The 20699-nt window shown below is 42.6% G+C and overlaps 2 protein-coding genes across 10 annotated transcripts; both read right to left on the reverse strand.

The window, feature by feature from the left end:
* Positions 1–4260: 4260 nt before the first annotated feature.
* LOC139531761 (putative nuclease HARBI1) lies at positions 4261–7959 on the reverse strand. 9 transcript variants are annotated; one of them, XM_071328571.1, is made up of 11 exons: positions 7574–7959; positions 7224–7294; positions 6960–7136; positions 6808–6869; positions 6639–6725; positions 6510–6551; positions 6268–6441; positions 6153–6188; positions 5500–6054; positions 5107–5218; positions 4261–5012 (listed from the first exon to the last, which is right to left on the reverse strand). In XM_071328571.1, exons 1-8 carry the CDS (start codon positions 7729–7731, stop codon positions 6153–6155), a joined length of 807 nt encoding a protein of 268 aa, XP_071184672.1. In that variant the 5' UTR covers positions 7732–7959; the 3' UTR covers positions 4261–5012; positions 5107–5218; positions 5500–6054. The 9 variants fall into 9 exon arrangements, with proteins under 9 accessions (XP_071184672.1, XP_071184671.1, XP_071184669.1 ...); XM_071328570.1 differs by having other exon boundaries at positions 6153–6441; XM_071328568.1 differs by having other exon boundaries at positions 5500–6441.
* A 5076-nt stretch (positions 7960–13035) lies between these two features.
* Positions 13036–20443, reverse strand: LOC139531793 (inositol monophosphatase 2-like). The gene is made up of 8 exons (XM_071328640.1): positions 19747–20443; positions 18302–18435; positions 17416–17520; positions 17186–17231; positions 16994–17102; positions 15513–15621; positions 14884–15035; positions 13036–13964 (listed from the first exon to the last, which is right to left on the reverse strand). The coding sequence occupies exons 1-8, from the start codon at positions 19822–19824 to the stop codon at positions 13834–13836; spliced, it is 864 nt and encodes a 287-aa protein (XP_071184741.1). The 5' UTR covers positions 19825–20443; the 3' UTR covers positions 13036–13833.
* Positions 20444–20699: the final 256 nt, after the last annotated feature.

The following is a 20699-nucleotide window of genomic DNA, read 5'->3' on the forward strand; positions in this document are numbered from 1 at the left end:
GGTGAATGGATGATCTCCGCATGTGTGGTTCCCACAGTGAATGGAGGAGGAGGTGTGATTGTGAGGGAGTAATTCACTGGTGACACTGTCTGTGATTTATTTAGATTTCAAGGCACACTTAACCAGCATGGCTACCACAGCATTCTGCGATACACCATCCCACCTGGTTCAAGACAAAGTAGATGACTACAGGAAAAGGAGGACCGAGCATGCCCCCATTCTCATCGACGGGGCTGCAGTGGAGCAGGTTGAACGCTTCAAGTTCCTTGGTGTCCACATCACCAACAAACTAACATGGTCCAAGCACACCAAGACAGTCGTGAAGAGGGCACAACAAAACCTTTTCCCCCTCTGGAAACGGAAAAGATTTGGAATGGGTCCTCAGGTCCTCAAAAGGTTCTACAGCTGCACCATCGAGAGCATCCTGACTGGTTGCATCACTGCCTGGTATGGCAAATGCTCGGCGTCCGACCGTGAGGCACTACAGAGGGTAGTGCGAACGGCCCAGTAGATCACTGGGGCCAAGCTTCCTGCCATCCAGGACCTCTATACCAGGCGGTGTCAGAGGAAGGCCCTAAAAATTGTCAAAGACTCCAGCCACCCTAGTCATAGAATGTTCTCTCTGCTACCGCATGGCAAGCGGTACCGCAGTGCCAAGTCTAGGTCCAAGAGGCTTCTAAACAGCTTCTACCCCCAAGCCATAAGACTCCTGAACATCTAGTCAAATGGCTACCCAGACTATTTGCATTTCCCCCTCTTTTACACCGCTGCTACTCTCTGTTATTATCATCTATGCATAGTCACTTTAATAACTCTACCTACATGTACATATTACCTCAAGTAACCGGTGCCCTGCACATTGATCTGTACTGGTACCCCCTGTGTATAGTCTTGCTATTTTAATTTTACTGCTGCTCTTTAATTACTTGTTACTTTTACTTCTTATTCTTATCCGTGTTTTTTTAAACTGCATTGTTGGTTAGTGGCTCGTAAGTAAGCATTTCACTGTAAGGTCTACTATACCTGTTGTATTCGGCACATGTGACTAATAGCATTTGATTTGATTTGCGCTTAGTGGGACTATCATTTGTTTTTCAACAGGACAATGACCCAAAACACACCTCCAGACTGTGTAAGGGCTATTTGACCAAGGAGTTCTGCATCAGAAGACCTGGGCTGCATTCCAAACACTTAACAGACACACCCTCTCCCCTCAGCCCTCAAATTAAGTGGACACTTCTGATGACGTATCATGACGTCTGATGAGTATACGCTTGCAGGGCAATGGGCGAGGGAGAAAGGAATGATTTTTAAATGGACCGCCCTTGCCCGGAAATTCGTCACTAGTTCATCATCCCGTGATGATTGTGTTTTCAGCCACCAGTACCTTGTGGGTGCTTTATATGCATTACAGTCAATTATGATTGCATGTCTACTTATATTAACTATGTAAATATTAAGATAGGCCTACTGTATGATAGCTAGTAAATTAATTAGCTAACTAACGTTAGCCTGCCTCGCTACTTCTGAAGAAGGAAAATGTTTTATTTCTACAATGGAAATCAGAATTAGCTAACTAAACAAAAACATTGTTACTTTTATGAGACGTATTTGAGCATTAGTAGCGCAATAGTAGCACAATTTCTAACTTATTTACATTTGTTTTTACTTACACTTGTACATCCATACTGACGTTGAGGTTTTAAGTTTTGGCTGACTTTTCTTAGCGGATGTACAATCATCACGAATTGAATTACGTTTCAGGCCCCAAAGTGAACTTAATTGTACACTCGCAAACTCCATTAAAAGCGAGGGCTGAGGGGCTTACGTTGCAAACTTCCCTTGCTTGGCTAATCTTTTGGACCCACGACAAATATGGCCTCGTGGATTCCCCCAAGGACATAGGGCTGAGGGTTTAGGGCCGAGGGCTGTCTACTTTGAGTTTGAAACGCATCCTTGGTGTCACGTTTACTCCCGGCCCCCTCTCCGGTGCTTGACGTGTCGCACGTTGTCTCAGCATTACTCACACCTACCACCATCGTTACGCGCACCTGTGCCTCATGACACTCACCTGGACTGTATCACCTTCCTGATTACCTCCCCTAAATCTTTCACTTCTCTTGGTTCTTTCCTGAGGCGTTATTGACTCTGTTTCTCTTTCATGTCTCTTCGTGTTTCTTGTTTTGTACTATGTTCTATTTATTATAAAATTTGCACTCCCTGTACTTGCTTCCCGACTCCCAGCGTACATGTTACACATGGCCTCCACAATCACCTGACATCAACTCAGAGATGGTTTCGGATGAGTTGGACCGCAGAGTGAAGTAAAAGCAGCCAACAAGTGCTCAGCATATGTGGGAACTCCTTCATGACTGTTGGAAAAGCATTCCTCACGAAGCTGCTTGAGAGAATGCCAAGAGTCTGCAAAGCTGTCATCAAGGCAAAGGGTGGCTACTCTGAAGAATCTCAAATATAAAATGTTTTTTTTCATTTGTTTAACACATTTTTGGTTACTACATGATTCCATGTGTTATTTCATAGTTTTGATGTCTTCAGTATTATTCTACAGTGTAGGAAATAGTAAAAACAAAGAAAAACCCTTGAATGAGTAGGTGTGTCCAAACTTTTGACTGGTTTTGTGTATATATATATTGTCACGGATCCCCCGGTAATGCTGCTCACAGATCCCCGGTATTACTTCACTGGCCTCTAGGCTTCACTGAACTGTCTAATTACGCACCACTCCTGGTTCCCATTTCCCCTGATTAGTAATTGTATATATGTGTCCTCTGTTCACCATTGTCCTGGTCGGTTATTGTTCCCATGTCCGTTGGTCTTGTGAGTACCTGTGCTTTTGTTGTTTCGGTTTTCGTGGTGCGTGTATTGTGCACTTGTTATTACGGGTCTCGTCCTGTGTATTGTTATTACGGGTCTCGTCCAGTGTATTTATTAGAGGTTTAATCTCGCTCTTTTGTTTGGGTTACATCCCTGTGTTTTTGTATACGTGTTAATTTTGATCTTCGTCCCCGTGCCTTTTCATGGCATGTTGTGTATTTTTTGGGGTGGAGTATTAAAACCCCATATTATTCCTGCGCCTGTCTCCAATCATTTATACAGCGTGACAGAATAACCGACCCTAAATGGAGACCGTGGGAATGGCCCGTCCAACACCGCTGCGTCCAACACCGCTGCGTCCAACACCGCTGCGTCCAACACCGCCGCAACTTCGGCAGCTGCAACTGGTCCGTCTGTCCGACACCACCGCAACTTTGGCAGCTGACCCGCACAGCGTCCCTGTGGTCGTCCCCAAGGCCTGTGTCATTCCGCTGCTAGTGCAGTGCATCAGGGTACTGTCACGGATCCCCCGGTACTGCTGCTCATTTCGCTCACCAGTTCTGGAGGTCTACATCACCAGCCTCTAGGCTTCACTGAACTGTTTAATTACGCACTCCTGGTTCCCATTTCCCCTGATTAGTAGTTGTATATATGTGCCCTCTGTATCCCATTGTCCTGGGGCCTGTTGCACAAAACTAGGATAAGGGATTAAGCCAGGATATCTTGGTGATCCTGGCTCAATTGATCCGTAATCCGGTTGCACTAAAGATGGATAGGGGGCAGGAGGATATGTTATGGTATAAATTACCATGGAGATTTATTCTGTGGAGCTAGCCTGCTCCAGACCAGGCTAAATTCCAGGATCTATTTAATCTCATCCCTAATGTCAGTCAGCAGTCACCACAAATGGAAACCAATAGTTATTTCACTGCTCACTATACATTGTTATCACATATAACTAGACCCACTGTTATTATTTAAACGTTTGTGATCATTAATTTCAATGATTTTGGATAAAAAATGATTTTTAGATGATGTTGCTATCATTAGATAATTTACAGTTTCCCATAGACTATAAGGCTATATATAAAATGATAGAATATTAGGGCCACAGAGGGGAAAAAAACACAAGTCATAATATTGTAACCAGTTGTTTTAAAGGAGGACAGTTGTTAAAATGACAGATGTGGGGCATTTCGTGAAATTGTACTTCAGTATGGTTTCATAAACAAAGACATGCTGATGTGCCAGAATATTAAGTATCACATTGTCATAAGTATCAAAACTGTAAAAACAATATGTAGCTTTTCTGCAGAAAGAACCAGCCTCATAAATTTATGACTTTATCCTTTTTCTTCAGTGTGGCCCTAGTACTCTGTCATATAAACAAATACACATTCCATATGAATATAAAAACACAATGTGTAACATTATGTTCCTTTATTGAATAAGGACAAAACAAAGCAGGTAAACCATCAGCTCCTTTCGAAACTGAAGTCACAGTGACTCTACAAGATGGAAAGCACAGAATCCAAGCATATTATACAAAATGATACATACACATTCAAAGGTCTGTATATAACACACCCTGCATGTCTGCACACTAAAATAAATGCAGGACAAATCCATACACATCAACTGAACAGACAAATGAATGGATGCAGTAGCCTCCCTGCAGCCTTGTATTACACACAGTATACCGCACAAACATCATAAGAGGCCAAATTCGTCAAAAAACGAACCCAAAAAAAAACAAATTCCTCTGCCACCGCAGGACATATTTAACCAAAATTTAAAGCACACATACTAACTAAAATAATTCAACACATATTGGTCCCTCAGCAGCCGACCACTGTCGTCATCAGGGAAGATTGCCGGATTGTCCCAGTCCATGGCTGGTGGCACTCTGGGGGCCCTCTCCTTCCTCAGGCAGGCCACATTGTGGAGGACAGCACAAGCCACAGTAATATCACATGCCCTAACAGGGCTGACCCTTAATTTGTGAAGGCAGTGAAAGCGTGCCTTCAGGAGGCCAAAGGTCATTTCAACTCTGGCCCTGGTCCTGGCATGGGCATGGTTGTAGGCCTGCTGTGCTTCCTGGGGGTCTGTGAAAGGTGTCAGGAGAAAAGGCTGGCAGCCATACCCCCTGTCTCCCAGCAACACACCAGAGAATTCACCTGTCAACACAAAATCTCATCATTACTACCTCATAAACACAGTGATATTCTTGACACAGCCATGATGGTTATAAATAGGGGTTGTGTGGCTTACCTTGTGATAGGCACTGATAGATTTCAGAGGCCCGAAAGATTCTGGAGTCATGGACTGAGCCAGGCCATTTTGCCACAACATTGCTGATCACACAGTCAGCATTGCAGACCATCTGAAATCATAAGATGAGGGATATTACACCAATCAATGCACATCACTGGCAATGCAGAGTGTTCGTCAATGGACAATATCAAAAAGTTATGTTCACCTGAACATTAATGCTGTGAAAGGATTTCCTATTCACAAAATCGGCCTCATGGGCACCTGAGGGGGCTTTTATCCTTATGTGTGTGCAGTCCACTGCACCAATGACATTGGGGAAACCTGTCACACAAAGTAATGAGTATCCTACTATGTGTTAACAGTTGTCCTGTAATTTGTAGATCCTCTTACCTGCAATCCTATAGAACTCCTCTTTGATGTCACAGAGTCTTCTGTGGCCAGGGAAGGAGATGAAGACATCTGCTAATGCTTTGATAGCCAGACACACACTCCTTATTGTGCGGCAAATTGTGGCCTTGTTCAGCTGTTCTGCATCCCCCACTGAGTACAGGAAGGCTCCACTAGCAAAAAAGCGCAAGGCCACACAAACCATTTGCTCCACACTCAGTGCATGGCTCCGTGCAGTGCGGTGCTTAATCCTGGGACCCAGTAGTCTGCATAGATACCTGATGCCATCTGCAGAAAACCTGTATCTTTCATATAGATGGTCATCAGGGAAGGCCAGTGGGTCCAACCGGTCCCTGAAGACCCTTTCTCGCCTGAAGGCTCTCCTCAGCACAAGTGCTTCTTCATCCACCACATCTCGCACGAATGGGCATGCCATTGTCAGAGCAGAAAGGAACACACAATTTTGGCCCTTCATATAGGCTAGTGGCCACACCTGGTGCTGGGGGGGTGGGCAAAAGAGGGCGATGCCTTATAACGATGACTTGGTTGTACTGATTGCTGGGAAAATAAAAAAAACCTTAGAAAGATGCCACCGTCCTGTGTGCTCACAATAAGAGCTCATATGTCATGGCTCACTTGACTTTACGAGAATATACCTAATTTTTATTTTGAGCTGTGTCATCTTCTTGGAGCTGGGGGAGGAAAGAAAAATAATGATTAATACATTTGTGTTACAGTTAGCATACAGTGTACATTGAAGGCATATCTCACCTCCCTCTCAAGTTTTTTTATTTCAAGGTCCAGTTTCCTAATTGTCCTCTTTTTTATTTCGGACTCCAGTGCAAGATTTTCCATCCTTTTCTTCTTGTACTGAATGTCTATGTCTGCCAGTTCTATTTGGCGCCGGAGGTGGTTGCCATACAACTTTCTGATAGCTTGTGAGCTCTGTGAACACAATACAATTAGCGCAGCTGGAATTTGGCAGGATGTGGTGTCCTTTTATTAATACGCACTATGTTGCCAGGCTGGTTTTCCCACTGTATAGCATCTGGGTCCTGTAAAAGAAATTTGATTTTTTGATTTTGATGAGGACTCCTCACCATTGTAGAGTAAATAGTACTTTCACAGTCTTAACATGATACCTCATGCCTTCTGGAATCCAGAGAGATGGTCTCCTCCTCATCATCGTCTCCATCATGTGCTGTTGCTGCTGCACTGGGGCCTTCACCCTATCACATTTAATCGGATTCATATTGAAGCTAGTAGACAAGACATGCCAGGCCTACAGTATGCCTTTGATGGAGTACTCACTGGATCAGCATCGTCTGGTGCTTGTGCTGGTGGCTCTAACAGGAACACAGTGCTGCCAGACACTGCAAGGCAATAGGTAAACCAAAGTCAGACAGTCCAAATTGATTCAATATGAATGTGGTTGTATCCCATGTAGAGATGGAAGGACATACCTTGAATGAAGCGGGTGGCATCTTGGGAGGAACCTATGCTCGTCTCTTTCCCTCCAGGGATCCCCTCTAAGACGGGCCTGCCTTTATTTAGCTCCAAGGCCATGTCCTCTGCTGGGGTAAGGTCAGCCTTTGGTGACCCACCACCCGTGCCTTGTCTGTGGGTATTCTTTTTCACTGCTAAAACAGTACAGACAATGTGTGAGCAGGCACCTTCTGGGTACAATATATGCTTGTGCTTTGTTAAATATTAGTCAGGGACCATACCATTCTGCAGAATGTTCTTGTATTTGATTTTGACCTGCTGCCATGTCCGTTTTGGCCCGTTCATGTTTAATCTACACACACACACACATTTAATGGAGTCACACTGCAAAAAATTACTTGGTATTTTTGTCTTGTTTTCAGTAAAAATATCAAAAAATTTATCATAGCTTTATACAGTGTGATGGAGTTACTTTACACAATTTCACTCATATCTGCAGTGCATTTCAATTAAAAATTTAACCGTTTCATAATTACAGTACAACTGCATTTTTGGAGACGTGAATTAAATATTTGAATTGTAATTGTGATGTTTCAGCGGAGCGGTGAGTGTGTAATTGTGCACTACTTACGCATTCAGGCGGTCTGCAATACTTTGCCACGCTTTTTCTCTTTGCTTTATCACTGTGGCGGTGTTGCCTTTCTTCTTAATTATATCTTTTACCTCCTCGTATGACTCCATGAGGATTTGTGCTTCCGACGGGGAAAAGTACGCGGCTCTAGTTGCCATGGTAAATCAGTTAATCTGTGATCTGTGGCGGGGTCTATTTGAGTGAGCCGTGAGCGCGCACCTATCCAGGATTGGTTTCACCTGGCTTAATGAATCCGTGTCTGCTCATCCTGGCTTGGTCTTTGTGCAACCAATTAAGCCTGGACGCACATGTTTTGGCTTCATTGAGCTCAGCTGAGTCATTTATCCCGGATGTCTTAATTCTACTTTTGTGCAACAGGCCCCTGGTCGTTGTTCCCATGTCCGTTGATCTTGTGAGTACCTGTGTTTTGTTGTTTTGGCTTTCGTGCTGCATGTATTGTGTTTTCGTTATTACGGTCCCGTGTATTGTTGTGCACTTGTTATTACAGGTCTCGTCCCATGTATTTATTAGAGGTTTAACCTCGCTCTTTTGTTTGGGTTACATCCCTGTTTATGTATATGTGTTTGTTTTGGGCTTGTCCCTGTGCCTTTCATGGCATGTTGTATTTTTGGGTGGAGTATTAAAATCCCCAATTACGTATTCCTGCGCCAGTCTCCAATCATTTATACAACTTGACATAGATAGATATTTATTAATACTCTGACACTGCTCGTCCTAAATGTTCTATATTTTTCTTAATTTCATTCTTTTACTTTTTAGATTTGTGTGTGAGATATTACTGCACAGTTATTGCTATGAACACAAGCATTCCGCTACACCCGCAATAACATCTGCTAAATATGTGTATGCGACCAATAAAATTTGATTCATATTATCTATGGTTATTGCATATTCAGACTTTTCTCATTCATTAATTGTTAGGCCTACACTAATTGTGTAAAAATAGGCTAGTTGAGGATTATATTAGGAATAGGCCTTCATGCATATGGTTATGATTTTGTACTTAATAACATGTAGACCTATGTAGGCTACACCTACACACAATCAATCATAGCCTAACCTATGGCTCAGCAACAGTAATCTAGGTGAGGTATTTATAGGCTACAAAACAGTTTGTGGAACAATTTGTTTGAAGTAGAGTACAGATATAGGTTAAAACGCATTTGCTTTGTGTTACACAACTTAAAACAAATAGCGCAGTAGCAGGCCTATTTGGTTTTAGAAGAATAGTCATGTATAGTGAAAGTCATGTATAGGCTACAACAGCGACATCTATCGGGATTTGAGTGGTGCAACATGAGCGCTTTAGAGCCTTGCTACAGTATCTGTGTTCCTTGGGACATCCCTACCCCGTTGAATTAGCATTTTAAAATGGTTAAAAGTAATGAACTGTCATGAAATGTGATATTTGGATGAAACCAGATCAAAGTATGAAAAATGACAGTTGCTTCTACATTGATAAAGTTTGATCATAAAGTTGCTGGTCCCCTCCCCCATGTCAAAGACTTGGATTCAGGATTATTAAGGGGATATGGTGACATCACCCTAGCTCTCGTTTTAATACACCAATGGTAATATGATATTCTCTTACCTAATTTAAATAAGTACCACCTTGTAACCAACATCTGAGAAGGTGTGTTTGCAGAGGGGCGTCGTTTATATGTAAATAGCTACTCTACTCGTGTCAAAATCTGACTGTAGGGTTTGAGCAAATATAATTAAAAGTTTACACTATACATCTATGGCAAAGATACTTATATGTTTCCCTTTTCATCTGTGTCTGGTGTTAGCTAGTTACTGACCAGCATGGAACAAAAGGGGGGGAAGGGTTGTTCAAAACTCTGATGCAGTTGTCATGTCAACACATCTGTCAGAGCTGCTGTGAATTGCATCACAAGAGACATGCCAAACAGGACATGTATATTAAAAGAAAGTACATAATTGATGCAGTTTCAATGTCTGGGTTGCTTTAAGTAATTTTTCTAAACTTTTGGGCATTTCTATCTCCCAAAAAGACTATGGGTGTTCCAGGGACTGGGTTGGAGAGCCCTGGGGGCAAGGGTTAAGGTTAGGGTTTAGGGTAGGGACGTCACAAGGATTCGAGACAGCAGTAACCTTTCTACCTGTCACTGTCATCTGAGATATTCTCTTTCCAGAAGGCCTATCCAGTTTTTATTTATTTAACCTTTATTTAACTAGGCAAGTCATTTAAGAACTAATTCTAATTTACAATGACGGCCTACCCCGGCCAAACCATAACCCGGACGACGCTGGGCCAATTGTGCGCCCCCCTATGGGTTGTACCTAGTGTTATGAAATCTATATCAGTTGTATTTTCTTGGAATGTAATTTGGTGAGAGAACAGGGACTGTGAGTAGCATAGTCTAATGTTGCTAAGCAATGTGGCTAAGCAATGCTACTGTACCACTTCTTGACCATCTAAAAGTGGAACGCCCGAGTGGCACAGCAGTCTAAGGCACTGCATCTCAGTGCTTGAGGCGTCACAACAGACACCCTGTATCACGTTTTAGGGAAGACCCAGATGTAGACAGTGTCAAAGTAACACGTTTATTACTAGAACAGGGGGCAGGCAGTCTCCAGGTCAGGGCAGGCAGAGGTCAGTAATCCAGTGTGGTGGGACAAGTTAAAGGATGTCAGGCAGGCTCAGGGTCAGGGTCAGGGCAGGCAGAATGGTCAAAACCAGGAAAACTAGAAACAGACAGGAGCAAGGGGGAAGCCGCTGATAGGCTTGACGAACAAAACAAACTGGCAACAGACAGAGAACACAGGTATAAATACACAGGGGATAATGAGGGGAGATGGGAGACACCTGGTGGGGGGTGGAGACAAGCACAAAGACAGGTGAAACAGATCAGGGTGTGACACCCTGGTTCGAATCCAGGCGGTATCACAATAACTGGCCGTGATTGGGAGTCCCATAGGATGGCGCACAATTGGCCCAGCGTTGTCCGGGTTTGGCCGGAGTAGGCCGTCATTGTAAATAAACATTTGTTGTTAACTGACTTGCCTAGTTAAATAAAGGAAACAAAATAAAATATTGTCATACAGCTTGTGAGAGCAAGGCAAGCCCTAGGTTTTTGGTGCCCCCCCACACCTCACGGGTAAAACATTTAGTGGTCTCCGTCTTGATGGAGGAGAGAAACAGTTTTAAAGCACAAGTTCCTGCAATTCTACACATTTTGCCAAGGGTGGAGAGAAACATTTACAGTTTTAAAGCTATTTTCCTACAATTCTACACATTATGTTCATACACTTAGGTTAGGGTCATTAAAACTAATTTTTCAACCACTCCTCAAATTTCTTGTTAACAAACTATAGTTTTGGCATGGCGGTTAGGACGTCTACTTTGTGCATGACACAAGTAATTTTCCAACAATTGTTTAGACAGATTATTTCACTTATTTCACTTATTCATTGTATCACAATTCCAGTGGGTCAGATGTTTACATACACTAAGTTGACTGTGCCTTTAAACAGCTTGGAAAATTCCAGAAAATGATGTCATGGCTTTAGAAGCTTCTGATGGGCTAATTGACATAATTTGAGTCAATTGGAGGTGTACCTGTGGATGTATTTCAAGGCCTACCTTCAGTGCCTCTTTGCTTGACATCATGGGAAAATCAAAAGAAATCAGCCAATACCTCAGAAAATTAATTGTAAACCTCCACAAGTCTGGTTCATCCTTGGGAGCAATTTCCAAACGCCTGAAAGTACCATGTTCATCTGTACAAACAATAGTACGCAAGTATAAACACCATGGGACCACGCAGCCGTCATACTGCTCAGGAAGGAGACACGTTCTGTCTCCTAGAGATGAATGTACTTTGTGTGAAAAGAGCAAATCAATCCCAAAACAGCAAAGGACCTTGTGAAGATGCTGGAGGAAACAGGTACAAAAGTATCTATATCCACAGTAAAACAAGTCCTATATCGACATAACCTGAAAGGCCGCTCAGCAAGGAAGAAGCCACTGCTCCAAAACCACCATAAAAAAGCCAGACTACGGTTTGCACCTGCACATGGGGACAAAGATGCTACTTTTTAGAGAAATGTCCTCTGGTCTGATGAAACAAAAAGAGAACTGTTTGGCCATAATGACCATTGTTACGTTTGGAGGAAAAAGGGGGATGCTTGCAAGCCAAAGAACACCATCCCAACAGTGAAGCACAGGGGTGGCAGCATCATGTTGTGGGGGTGCTTTGCTGCAGGAGGGACTGGTGCACTTCACAAAATAGATGGCTTCATGAGGGAGGAAAATTATGTGGATATATTGAAGCAACATCTCAAGACATCAGTCAGGAAGTTAAAGCTTGGTCACAAATAGGTCTTCCAAATGGACAATGACCCCAAGCATACTTCCAAAGATGTGGCAAATGGCTTAAGGACAACAAAGTCAAGGTATTGGAGTGGCTATCACAAAGCCCTGACCTCAAACCTATAGAAAATCTGTGGGCAGAACTGAAAAAGCGTGTGCGAGCAAGGAGGCCTACAAACCTGACTCAGTTAAACCAGCTCTGTCAGGAGGAATGGGCCAAAATTCACCCAACTTATTGTGGGAAGCTTGTGGAAGGCTACCCAAAACGTTTGACCCACATTAAACAATTTAAAGGCAATGCTACTAAATACTAATTAAGTGTATGTAAACTTCTGACCCACTGGGAATGTGATGAAAGAAATAAAAGCTGAAAGAAATCATTCTCTATACTATTATTCTGACATTTCACATTCTTAAAATAAAGTGGTGATCCTGACTGACCTAAGACAGGGAATTTTTACTAAGATTAAATGTCAGGAATTGTAAGAAACTGAGTTTAAATGTATTTGGCTAAGGTGTATGTAAACTTCTGACTTCAACTGTGTGTTAGCTGACATGGGCTAATTGATTGACTGTCAGTGACTGACATAAGAGAAAAACTACTGATGCACTATCAAAATTATAACTTACACCTTGTATTCTCCTATTCCTACTCTCAACAGTAAGATGAGACCCCGACTGAGTTCCTTATGTTCGCTTATGCCTAGGGCCGGCCCTGTGCGAGGGGCCATGTGAGTGTGAAGTGAATTAGATACGGCCATCAGCACAAGGATAAGGCATCACACAACAGGCCAGTAAAAACAGAACCAAAGAGCTAGCTACTGTAGAACCAAAGGACACATATGTGGATCCATATTTGTACAGGCATACAGCACCAATAAAAAAATGTTTCCCAGTGATAACTACTGTACATCAGGCCTATTCTATCAAAGAGAAACAGATTTGTCAATCATATGAAAGGAACCACAAAATTCATTAGACAATGTGTAAAATGAACATCCAAGTTTCTTGTGAAGATGCTTGTGGAAAAACACTATGAAAAAGGTGCTGTCTAACAGCACAGACAATGAGAAACAGGTGAATACAGCTTGAAAAAATCAAAACATACTGTAATTGTTTATTTATTCATTTAATATTACATATTGAATAAGTAAAGGTGCTGAAAATAACCTTGGCAGTGATTTAGGTCTTAATAACATGAACAACCATCACTACAAGCCAAATCTCTAGCTCCCATACAGACCTGCTCCATCTACACTATTTTCATTACATCATTGAAAACACTTATACATTTTCCACCATTTTCCTATTTTCCTTTGTCTGTATGAGGATCCATATTTAGAAAAAGTTGTTTAAAAAAAGAAGGTTAAACACGGTTAAAAACTTCAGTCAGTGTATAAACCGTAAGAAATAAGCGATAAATCATACAAAACCGTTTCATTGAGTTTCAGTAGTTTTAACGTAATGTAACAGTGTGTGGATCATAATTAAAGGGACATTTGAATGAATACCTAGAATTTTACTGTAGATATATGCGTTGGATGAGGTCCAATTTGGAATATGACTGATCTATTCCTTTAATTTCCTATAATACATTTCTATCATGGTCTGGTACCACGTATGGTAAAGACGGTCAAACAATCTAGGTAATAACTACTGTAAATGTAGTCAAAAATGTATAACTGTCCCTGCGTGTATATTATTACATATACACACACATGTTCAACTGTAACAAATTTGCATATTGAAGGAGGAAAATTGTGTTTCTAGCTAAATCTCGTGAAAGAAAGAGTAGGCTTGCGGAGTACACAGCAGACGGTGTGAACAGGACAGTGTGCTGCAGGATTTCATGATTTGAGGTAAAAGGCGGAGGAGAATCCACTAGAAAGATGGAGGTTGATTTTCACTGTTGCACACCTGGGTCACTGTCGTCCCGCTCGTAGCTGATTGGCTGCAGTTGCTGGACGATGTAATTGGCCATCTCGTGTGTTCCTGCAGCGACCACTCTTCGGGACATGAGGTCAAGAGGACCCCCTGGAAAAGAAAAACACATACATATGTTATGTAACAAACACACTCATATAACCACATATTAAAATAAACTATAACAAAATAAAACTATAGATAAATACATTAATCAGTCCTAACCCTCAGCACCAAAAGCCTCCCCACTAATAAAAATAAATAAAAAATAAACTATTTCAATCACATTTCTATTCAGGCACCATAGCGACCCACTACTAGACTGTTGGAACTGGTTGAAAGATGGAATGGAGTCTCTTCCAACATTACAGGGAAGGAACTGATAGCTTGGCTTCGCCTGGCCTCAGAGGGCCCTTGTTCTCTCTGGGCTGCCAGACTGAACTGCAGCACACCCAGCAGCTGACCACATGATCCTGGCCTCACACCCAGACCAGTCCCTCACACTCTCAACAGTGGTCCTTTTGTGCAACACCCCGGGACTGGGGAGGAAGGGATGAACGAGCCGGGCAGCCAGTCACTTCTTCAGCCGGATATCAAGCTCAGCCTCCACAAAGGCTTCGGAAGTCCATTCACTCATACAGTATCACTCAAGGGATAGCCGCCATCGTGTGAAATACAATACATTATGGATTCTCTTTTTAAAAGTAAGTGTGTCCATCACAATAATGACAGCCTATAAGAACTGCTTTAATCATACTCTAGGGACTTTTCCATAATAACAGCATGCATTCTTTGCATTCTGTGGGGCCTCAATAGTTATTTTCTCAAGTGAAAGCTCTAGTTAATATATCCATCTCATCTATGCCTCCTCCAGGAGAACCATACAGCTGAGAGCTCAGTTTGAGACCAGATAACAGAGGACAGACGGGACAACTTATTTAAACAAACATTGACTGCTTGTGAAACCGGTCCCCATCACCCATCGACCATCATTGACTAGCAGTAACATATTCTATTCTAGAACCCCCACCTGAGGTGTCTATGACGACCCCCCCGGCCTCTCGGATGATGACAGCTGCGGCGGCGATGTCCCAGCAGTGCAGGCCGTACTGATAGTAGGCCTCAGCCGCCCCCGTGGCTATCAGACACAGGGCCAGGGTGGAGCTGCCGATGATCCTCACCCTGGAACACAAGGAGTAGCCTAGGGCCGTGTGTATCAAGCGTCTCAGAATAAGAGTGCTGATCTAGGGTCAGGTCCCCCCTGTCCATGTAATCTTATTCATTGTTATCTAAAAGGCAAAACTGATCCTAAACCAGCACTCCTACTCTGAGACATTTTAAATGTACGGCCCCTGGTCCCAGATCAGGTTGTGACAATGGCCATAGGAGTTGGCGAGAAAGATCAAACAGATCTGGTACCAGGCTATTCAAGGAAAGTCTAGGGCCAAAATACATCACTGTATTGACATTTGGAGCGTGCCACATAGACCCTGATGTGAGGCCCATTAGACCAGGATCGTGTTCATTAGGGAACACAACGGAAAATGAGTGTCCAGGTAATCCCTCCCTGTTTTAGTGTGTTTTCTTCCGTTTGGTGCCTAATGAAGATGACCCAGAATGACCACTGACATTATTGGAGAACAAACAGTCAGTTCGTACCCATGAGTTGGAGCACTCAGTAACTTCATGATGTTCCCTGAGAAAATGTTCAGTGTTGCTGGGTCCCGCTTGGCTCCGATCTCGGTCAAAATGAGCGCCTTGGAGACATCTGACAGTCGTTGGGAATAGAAAAACAGCTTTAGATTAGGATAATGGATACAGTACAGGTGTGGGAACTTCATTTGATCACTCTTTTGTTGCTGAGAATTTTACTGCACCGCAGGAGACAGATCTTTGTGATTTACATAAATTCACTGAAAACCCACAGTTATATTAACAGTATTGCACCTTTCATGTAGTCTAATTTTGGCAAAGTAAATAGCCTAATCACAAATGTTTGAATCCTATTGCTGCAGGATTATTTTGCTGTGACAATATAGGTCAATGGAGATTTTATATCTGTACATTTTGGTAAACCAATATTTTTTTAAACATAAATTAACCTCTCTTGGGTAGGGGGCAGTATTTTCACCTCCGGATGAAAAGCGTGCCCAAAGTAAACTGTCTGTTACTCAGGCCCAGAAGCTAGGATATACACATAATAATTGGTAGATTTGGATAGAAAACACTCTAAAGTTCCCAAAACTGTTAAAATAATGTCTGTGAGTATAACAGAACTGATATGGCAGGCGAAAACCTGAGAAAAATCCATCCAGGAAGTGGAATTATTTTCATGTGCCTGTTTTTCAACTCAATGCCTATAGAGCAGGGGTGTCAAACTCATTCCACGGAGGGCCTAGTGTCTGCAGGTTTTTGGTTTTTCCTTTCAATAAAGCCCTAGACAACCAGGTGTGGGGAGTTCCTAACTAATTAGTGATGTTAATTCATCAATCAAGTACAAGGGAGGAGCGAAAACCCGCAGACACTCGGCCCCCCGTGGAATGAGTTTGACACCTGTGCTATAGAGAATCCAATGGGTTAGGAATCAGATTGCAGTTCCTATGGCTTCCACTAGATGTCAACAGTCTTTAGACATGGTTTCAGGCTTTTATTTTGAAAAACAACGAGTAAACAGCCATTTTGGTCAGAGGACAGAGGAACTTTGCAGACCTGATTCGGCGCACCGTTTGTTATTTTTCTTTTCTATTGAAAACGGTATTGTCCGGTTGAAATATTATTGATTATAAAGACAATAAAGATAATCGCATGGTATGCTTTCGCCATAAAGCCTTTTTGAAATCTGACACAGCGGCTGGATTAACAAGAAGTTCATCTTTCAGCCGATGTATAACACTTGTATATTTTATGAATGCTTATTATGTGTATTCCTGTATTTTGAATTTGGCGCTCTGCAATTTTACCGGATGTTGGCCAGGTGGGACGCTAGCGTCCCACATACCCTAGAGAGGTTAATCAATCAAGCTTTTGATAATTCTACATTGTACAATGTTTGAGTTGCTTCCCTTGGTAGTTTAACACATTACAATCCACTCTGAAAATGTGGGTGTGTCACACAAAACAACAAGGAGAAGTTGACTTACCTTTTTCCTTTGATACTTGGATCCTTACACCATTGCAAAATGCCCCATGGCCTTTTCTAGCTGTGTATAATGTTCCATCGAAGCAATGGTAGATCACTCCAAACTCAAGCTACATTTGAAAACAAATGAATAATAATAATGAGAATATTTTCAACTTGATAAATTCTGTTTACCCACATTTCTCATGCTTACCTCTTTCTTTACAGCGAAACCAATGCTAACTGCAACCATGGGGAAACTGAGAAAATCAAGTACATCATCAGTAAATCATCTTTGGTGATCGTATTCTATCGACGACTAAGCATTCATCTTTTATTTTTATTAACAGCTATGTTCTCTTGATTTCAACATGTATAGTTCCAAATCTCTAATCTGAGGAAATGGCTGTTGTGTATATATTTCTGCAGGAATCTGTATTGTACCTGTGAACAAAGTTGCAGGTCCCATCGATAGGGTCTATGATCCAGGAAGGGCTGTCTGTGAGGATGCATTTCTCCCCAGCTGCAGACGACTCCTCTCCAATGAACCTGTCAGGTCACAATTTACAGTGAGTGAGTACCTTGATTCACGTAAAAATAATGTATTTGCATACCCCATGGCTGTAAGGAAGCACCATTCACTACCACTCAGCAGTGTCAGAATGAGATGCCTAAATTCACTGGTGTGTTAAAATGCTTCAATTCACAAAGCAAAGTTAACTATTAGCTCACTACTTACAAGGAGATTATTTTTGATGATTCAGTTTACCATCACTCGCTTGTGAAGAGAGAAGCCAACGCTTACTATTTTTGACCCATTCCATTTAATTGTCTAGACAATTCCCCTCGATCCTATTTCTTCAAAATCCACAGATCTGAATGGACTGTAAAGGATGTTGTCAATATAGGGATGGCTACATGGCTGTGGCTTCACCTAGCCCTCCAATACTGCTAACACTTATTCAGTAAACACAGAGATCTTTCAGATCTGGAAACGCAGAGGGACTAGGTTAAGGGGCTAGCTAGGGGCCAAAATGGAACCACCCCTGTGTTGGGAAGATACCATTGGCATACCAGGTCAGTTGGAGTGCTCTTCGTGCTCACACTCTTCTCATGGGGGCAAGAGAAGTCACTACAGACACCCTGGTTCGAATCCAGGCTGTATCACAACTGGCCGTGATTGGGTGTCACATATGGCAGTGCACAATTGGCCCAGCGTCGTCTGGGTTTGGCCGGTGTAGCCCGTCATTGTAAATAAGAATTTGTTCTTAACGGACTTGCCTAGTTAAATAAAGGTTAGATATTTCGGGCGGAAGATACCATTGCGTACCTGTGTGAGGGGAACTTGTCCCTGAGGGTGGAGATGATGAGCTCTTCCACCTGCTGGTCTGCCTCCGTCACCAGGTCAGTTGGAGTGCTCTTCGTGCTCACACTCTTCTCATGTTTCACTGCCTCCTGTACTACCTGGAGGGAGCGGGAACAAGTAACATATAACACACACCACCAACATTCAAGACTGGGAATCAGGACTGTCTGTGACATACAGCACATGGGCTTTCCAAGTCATTTTTGAGGGTAATCCTGGTTTATACAGTATCAATAGTGTAACGACCCTGGGTTTATAAGCGCGGAAATCGACTCTGCCGCTTGAGCATGCTTTTGCGGCACAGTCGATAGCGCGCCGGACCTCGGGCTAGAAGGTCGAGGGTTCGAGACCTGCTCCCTGCCTGTTTCATTACATTGGTGTCGGAAGTGATCGGACCTTGCATCCACGACAGTGCGTGTGCTTGGCCGGTGAGCGCGTTCCTGTAAGACGTAGAGTCGCAAGCTAGCGCGAGGACGCGCTCTTTGAAAGGAGGGAGTAGTGTAACGACCCTGGGTTTATAAGCGCGGAAATCGACTCTGCCGCTTGAGCATGCTTTTGCGGCACAGTCGATAGCGCGCCGGACCTCGGGCTAGAAGGTCGAGGGTTCGAGACCTGCTCCCTGCCTGTTTCATTACAATATATTAAGGAATAGGCCTATTTTGAAGATTCTAATCTATGCAATAAGCTTTACTGGTCCCACTTTTTTAAACAGGTATCATATACGTAACAATGTGTACCTACACTGTAATTACATTGTATCTGTACCTATAACTGCAGTACCACAAAAACGTGGTCTTAGAGTCACTTCACATAAAGTGAGCCCAGTTATCTTGTCTACTGTTACAATGTCTGCCTGATTAAACAGGATAGGAAGATCGGCGTGGCAAGTTCTGCCAACCTCAATGTGTCAACACGGTGAGGCATAGCAGGTCATGAACATGCGCTGTGTCTAAAGTATAGCCCAAACGGACGTAAATTGAATAATACCGCCATCTGCCGGCCAATTGGGCTATCTAAGTAAAGTGCAATGGATAAACTTACAAGTATGCATCAGTGTGCTATGATAAATAGTCTGCACTGTATTGAAATGATTAAACACTTGTTGAAATACAGTGTTACCATGTAGGTAAAAAAAAGAAAGATATATATATATATATATATAATAGGTCTGTGGGGCAAAATAACCCCTGCAGGTCCTCAATACAAAATAAAAAATAAGTTCTTAACTGACTTGCCTAGTTAAATAAAGGTATGTAGCCAGGTTAAATTTAGCCAGGTTCGAAATGTAGCCAGGTTAAAAACATTTTAGCCAGGTTTGCAAAAATATAAGATACCTACATTAAAAAAACGTTACAAAGAGCAACATAGAGACATCATGGAATTGATGGATTTCGGCGCCCTTGATTTACCTTGCCAGCTCTACATGCAACTTCTACAGCAACATCCATGCACTCCTGCCAGCACTTGTCGCTTTCCGATGTTGCCATTTTATAACGAGGAGCAGATGCTATTGTTTTTCCGTTTACATCAACTTATTCTAGACATCCAAGAGTCAGCAAATGATAAGCTATTATGTGGCTTGCGTGCGGTGTAGGCTACGGTCTCTGGTATGGTCCTGTAATGGCCGTTGTCCTCTGTCAACTTACTCGGTGCTGCAGACGGGTGCTCTCGCCTCCACTGTCCTGTTATTGAGTGGATTTGTGCGGCCTATATGTCCGACCTTCGATACAACAACATTTGTAAATAATGTACGATTCTACGTCGGATGCGAAGGGCCTTGATAGGCGCAAAACAAATCTCTAAAATAGTCCTGTCAACGCTGATGAAACATGACCTGTCTGTTCGGAACTAAATAAAAGCAACTCCATGTTATTGACAGCCATTGTCAACCTGTAGCCTATAAATAAATCCAATAAATAACATTTGGCGAGGAAAACTCTTGATTAAACAATATTGTATTTTACGTATTTAACTCAAGTTAGCTCGGCACGTGGAATGAAATATATTGCAGGTAACAACGATTTATCCAGAAGAGGATGCAAGACGCATTCTTCTCCAGTAATAACGAAAGAGATGCCGCAGTGAGAAAGGTAAGCGGAACTACCACTGCACCACGTGATCATGTCTGGCATGCTGTCGCCGCGGTCTCCAATGGCTGTCACTTGCAACACCCTTTTGCTAGAGGGCCTACAATTGTATACACGACCAAGAATGTATCCTAGCCTAGTAGACTGCATACATTTGTGCTAGAAGATCAAAGTGAGGTCTCTCAATGCATCGAAAATATTTAGTCTATCTACAGTGCATTCGGAAAGTATTCGGACCCCTTGACTTTTGTTACATTACAGCCTTATTTAAAAAT

This window comes from Salvelinus alpinus, chromosome 10, assembly GCF_045679555.1.
Source record: "Salvelinus alpinus chromosome 10, SLU_Salpinus.1, whole genome shotgun sequence".
Classification (NCBI taxonomy): Eukaryota; Metazoa; Chordata; class Actinopteri; order Salmoniformes; family Salmonidae; genus Salvelinus; species Salvelinus alpinus.